Source organism: Callospermophilus lateralis, chromosome 6 (assembly GCF_048772815.1).
Source record: "Callospermophilus lateralis isolate mCalLat2 chromosome 6, mCalLat2.hap1, whole genome shotgun sequence".
Taxonomy (NCBI): Eukaryota; Metazoa; Chordata; class Mammalia; order Rodentia; family Sciuridae; genus Callospermophilus; species Callospermophilus lateralis.
The window spans coordinates 129799063-129804503 of NC_135310.1; the positions used below are offsets into that span (position 1 = coordinate 129799063).

Genomic DNA, 5441 nt, shown 5'->3' on the forward strand with positions numbered 1-5441 from the left:
TATACACACTGGGATTTACCATCCCAATGGTCCAGTCAAAGAAACCAAGTCACAGTCTTTGTTTGTACCCATAGGGTCTAAGATAAGGGTCAATCCCCTGACACACTGATTGCCCTAATGAATTTCTCTTTAGACTAAAAATATTTTTTAGAAAACAGGATTTACTTTTCTATATCAATGATAATCAGATTTAGCAAAGCAGAGTTAATTGGTAAAACAGAGATACTTTAAGACTTATTTGCTGACTTCATTTAGTAGAATATAACCTAACATGTAGACATAAATTTATGCTGGTGATTGTAAGAAGACCAAGACCAGGGATGAGGTCATCCACATATAAGCAAGGTTAGATAGGGGAGATGATATACAAGGAATATGGGCAGACACAGAAAGGACAGAAGTAAAAATAGTTGTTCAAGTAAAACGTAAGCACAAGGTAAGAATATGAAAGAAGTAAAAAGATTAGAATAAAAAAAATGTTGGCCAATAATAAACAGATGGGGAAAACAGACCACTTCTCCTTGTACAGTGCTGACTTTCAAACCTAGAGTGGAAAATCTATCTTTAGCTCGTAAAAAGCAACTTTGGAGAAGAACTTTGTTTTCTTCCCCTCCAATAAGAAAAAAACTAAACCATAAAATTCCTACCTTTACTTCTTTGTGTCTGGCATATGCATATATTTATCATATCTAATCCCTTTCCAATCTCTCTTTGTAAGAATACTAATGGTTTGTAGAATAAATCAAGATTGCATATCAGTCACTTTGTTTTAATTAATGTACTAAGTCATGGAGGTAACTGTATAAGAAAGAGGAAAATTACATCTTTATGAGAGGAAATAACTAGGACATGTGAGTCCTTCTTCTATATATCATTTTCACTTCTAAGGAAATTTAAAACAATGTCTTGGAAAATTTCCATCATCTCTCAAATAGTGTGTTATTGTAAAGGAATATTCATAATTTCTATTTTTTGATTCAGCTATAGCTTTAAAGAAAATTAAAAAAAATTATGCTGGCTGATTATCTCACCTGCTTTCTGAGTTGTAGAAACTAGTCTGCATTGTGTAACAGCTGATAAATAATTATCTAATTCACCAATACCAAAAAGTTACAAATCCATCATAAAGCCTTGGGACCAAACTGATACTAATTTTCCTGATGAAAACCAACCAATCTTTTACAAGACTTGAATTTGTAAAACATGAGCCAGTAAGAGAACTCCGAAGAAGGAGAGCACAGGTGCTCTACTGTGACTTCTTTCTTTTCCTATTGTAGCTTATTAGAAAATATGAAAGAATGTGTTGACCATGAAAGCAGTGGAAGAGGAGAAGGATTTGGCAAAGTTTTAGGAGACCAAGAATTCAGAGGAAAAGTGGACATTTAAATGGTCGATTGTGCATTGTCCAAGTAAGTATATGTTAAATGGAAGTATTAATGTTTCTGAAGAAAGATCAAAATACTGCAGGAGGAAAAGAATAGCCTAAGAATAATATCAGTATAGTTTTTTTTTAACAAAATTTCTTACTAGCAGCAATATATTAAATGACCAAATTGGTTTAATGTTTTCATTATATTGCATAATAAATTTAAAATAATTCATTATTCTGTAGACTAGAGAATTAAAAATAAAAACTTGTAGTAATTAGAATTTATGGTTAGAATTTAAATATATTATCAGTTATTATCCTAGAGAAAAGGACATCACATGGAAACCTGCCTCAGGCCCTGTGGTTTAGATTTCTCAACCCTGTGATGTGCACACTTCCAACTCTAGGTGTAATTATGAGGTTCCTCTCCATTGTTTGCCCCTCAGTATTTAATATTTCAATGCTGAGTCACTGAATGGTTTTAAAATTTAATTTTATTTGTTCTTTTTAGTTATACATGACAGTAGAGCCAATTTGATATACAAGCATGGAATATATCTTATTCTAATTCAGACCCCAGTACCTGTCCTTCCCCTGCCCACTGAATTTTGATCTTCTTTTCCTTAAAAATTTTTCCTTCAAATTTAGCTTCACTGATTCTTTAAGATAACTTTAATATCCTTTTCTTGATATTTCCACATTTTTTACATTATTAGTACTCCTAAATTAATGTGGATGTGCCTAAGTGTCTTTGTTAGTATATTTATTTATGTTTTATTTTCCAAGTTAAAAACAAGCTTTGAGTTCAATAAACCAAATCAGACAATAAAATTATTTCTAAAGAATATCTAATTGATGGGGCTGGGGTTGTGTCTCAGTGGTAGAGCACTCGCCTAGCATGCTCAAGGTGCTGGGTTCAATCCTCAGCAACAGATAAAAATAAATGAATAAAATAAAGGTATTGTATCCAACTACAACTAAAAAATTTTAAAAAAGAATATCTAATTTAGTCTAAATATCCTTCACCCTATATAAACAATTCAAACTTACTACAGAAGTAGATATTCTTCTTTCTGTCTTCTCATCCATATATATATATATATATATATATATATGATTATTGGAATTGCATTTATTATGGTATCTATCATCACATAAATGGAAGTAAAAAAAATGTTGAAAAGAAAACTGAAGTCATATGGTAACAAAGATTGTTGGTTTTTATGAAATTGTCTTCCTTAGATAAATTAGAAATTTCCTTCAATACCATTTACTTACAAATTACCATCCCCTATAGGATGAGTGAGAAGAACATGACAATTATGATGTTACTTTTTTATAAAAGAAGGCAAATATATGCATGGAATATAACACTATTTTGTAATTTATTTTGGTAAATAAAATTTACCCCAAATTTTTTTATGGTAAAACTTCAAATTTACAAAATAATTACAAAAAGTAGTGCAAAGAACTATCATGCCCCTACTATCATCTATCTATTCATATATTGATATTCTTTCTATCCTCCATTGTTTCTTTAGAGAATTTGAGATTTAATTGGTGATACTATTTTTCATAAGCACTATCTCTTTTGGTATTTATATTCTAAGAACAAGAACAGTAGATTACATCTCTATACTTGGCAAAAAATAGCAAATTTAAAAGGGAGATGATATTGTTAAATCTATAGTTTGCATTTAGATTTCTTCAGTTGTTTCACTAATTTTGTTAGTAGCAATTATTTTCAAGTACAGTATCACAAACTTAGATACTTTAATTCCTCAGTCTCCTTTATCATGGTCCACTCCCTCAATCTTCATTGCCTTAATTGATGTTGACATTTTGAGTATTACAAGTAAGCTATTTTATTTCACTTTGAGTTGTGCCAAGTTCCCTCATTATTCATATTAGGCTATGTATTCTTGGTGGGAACATGATTGAAGTGATATTGTGTCCATTTGAGAGTATCACATCAGCAGCCACATAATGTTGATTTGTCTCAACACTGTTGATGTTGACTTTTATCACATGGTTATGGAGGTGTCCACCATGTTCTGCCATGGCAAAATTTACTGTTTTTCACTTTGTAATTATCAAGTAATTGGTAGAGAGATGTTTCAGGTTATGTAAATAACATGCTTCTCATCAAATTATTATTTACCAATTTTGTATCCACTTATGTATTCCTAAAAGGATCATAATTCAGATTCTAGCTCAGTGTACATCATTGATGTATTTTGCTATATTTATATCAGTATGAACTTGAGAATTTTTATGTTGTTAACTGTAATATTCTCTTAATATTCTAATTGTCCTAGAATCTCACAGTGGCAGGCTTTTAAAAATTTATCACATTTCCATATTGTTTTTTGAACTTATATATTTTTTCCCCTTTCAGGTAACAGAAAGCAAAAATGATGGAAAAACTCAATGCTAGTTCTGAAGGCTACTTCATTCTACTGGGGTTTTCTAAATGGCCTCAGCTGGAAGTAATTCTCTTTGTGGTTATCTTGATATTCTACTTGATGACACTGATAGGTAATTTGTTCATCATCATGCTATCATACCTGGATTCCTGTCTCCACACTCCCATGTACTTCTTCCTCTCAAACCTCTCTTTTCTAGATCTCTGCTACACCACCAGCTCTATTCCCCAATTGCTGGTGAACCTCTGGGGCCCAGAGAAGACCATTTCTTATGCTGGTTGCATTGTTCAACTCTACTTTGTTCTTGCACTGGGAACTACAGAGTGTGTCCTATTGATGGTGATGTCCTATGACCGTTATGTAGCTGTGTGTAAACCCTTGCATTACATTGTCCTCATGCACCCTCGACTCTGCCAATCCTTAGCTTTGGCTTCTTGGGTGAGTGGTTTTACAAACTCAGCACTCCATTCCCTCTTTATCTTATGGGTGCCCCTATGTGGACATTACCAAGTTGATCACTTTTTCTGTGAAGTTCCAGCACTCCTGAAATTGTCTTGTGTTGATACTCATATTAATGAGCTGACTCTCATGTTCACAAGCTCTATTTTTGCTCTCATACCACTCTTCCTCATTCTAACATCTTATGGTGCCATTGCTCGGGCTGCACTGAAGATGCAGTCAATTACCAGGCTTCAGAAAGTCTTTGGTACATGTGGATCCCATCTTATGGTAGTTTCTCTGTTTTTTATTCCAGCCCTTTTCATATATCTCCAACCATCAACAGAAAATTCTCAAGAGCAAGGGAAGTTCATTGCCCTGTTTTATACTGTTGTCACTCCTAGCCTCAACCCTCTCATCTACACCCTCAGAAACAAAGATGTGAGAGGGGCAGTTAGGAGACTAATGGAGAGAGAATAAAATATGTGAACGGCATTAACAGTGTAATGGTGCATACAACTTTTCACCAGTGGTTCATAGGTCCATCCATCCATCCATGTATTACCTTTGTACTCACTATACCTGAAATAATGACCAAATAATCTTACAAGTTCACAGAATTCTTACTAACAGGTATAAGTAAAATGAAGTCTAACTAAATAACATTCTTTTGTAGAGAACACAGCCATGTAAATTAAGACCAATTCAGTGTTAATTTCCTGCATCACAATTCTAATGAATCCAAAATCTTTCTTTATCTGAGAATGAGGTATGAGATTTGACATAAATATTAATAAAATAGTAGTTTTTAAATCCTGTGGAAAGATGACATTACCTTTTAAAATTTCTATAATGTGTCTTTTAAATTTGTTTCCTCTAGGCAGAACTATATATATTTGGGTAAACACACACACACACACACACACACACATACACACACAAACACACATACATATACACACACATTATTTTAAAGAAAAAGTGAAATACTTGAACTTCTATTATTTGTTGAACATTTTTTTCATATGCCTTTCCATGTCATAAGAAAATAAATTTATGAATTTTAGCAAATGCATGTGTAATTATGTAGAAGAAGTAAGCATCTTATATAACTGTTTGCATGGCAGTTAGAAGTATATCATATAGAAAGTGGATATAACAGATTTTCTGTTAAATGACCTGTCCATACTAGCCATCATGGCTGAATA

At 32.6% G+C, this 5441-nt stretch overlaps 1 protein-coding gene across 1 annotated transcript; it reads left to right on the top strand.

Moving 5' to 3' along the window:
• Positions 1-3783: 3783 nt before the first annotated feature.
• LOC143400833 (olfactory receptor 2J3-like) lies at positions 3784-4713 on the top strand. The gene has a single exon (XM_076857819.1). The coding sequence runs from the start codon at positions 3784-3786 to the stop codon at positions 4711-4713; it is 930 nt and encodes a 309-aa protein (XP_076713934.1).
• The last annotated feature ends 728 nt before the right edge of the window (positions 4714-5441 follow it).

Coding starts and splice junctions, on each gene's coding strand:
- LOC143400833 (XM_076857819.1), top strand. CDS start 3,784: ATGATGGAAAAACTCAATGCTAGTTCTGAAGGCTACTTCATTCTACTG.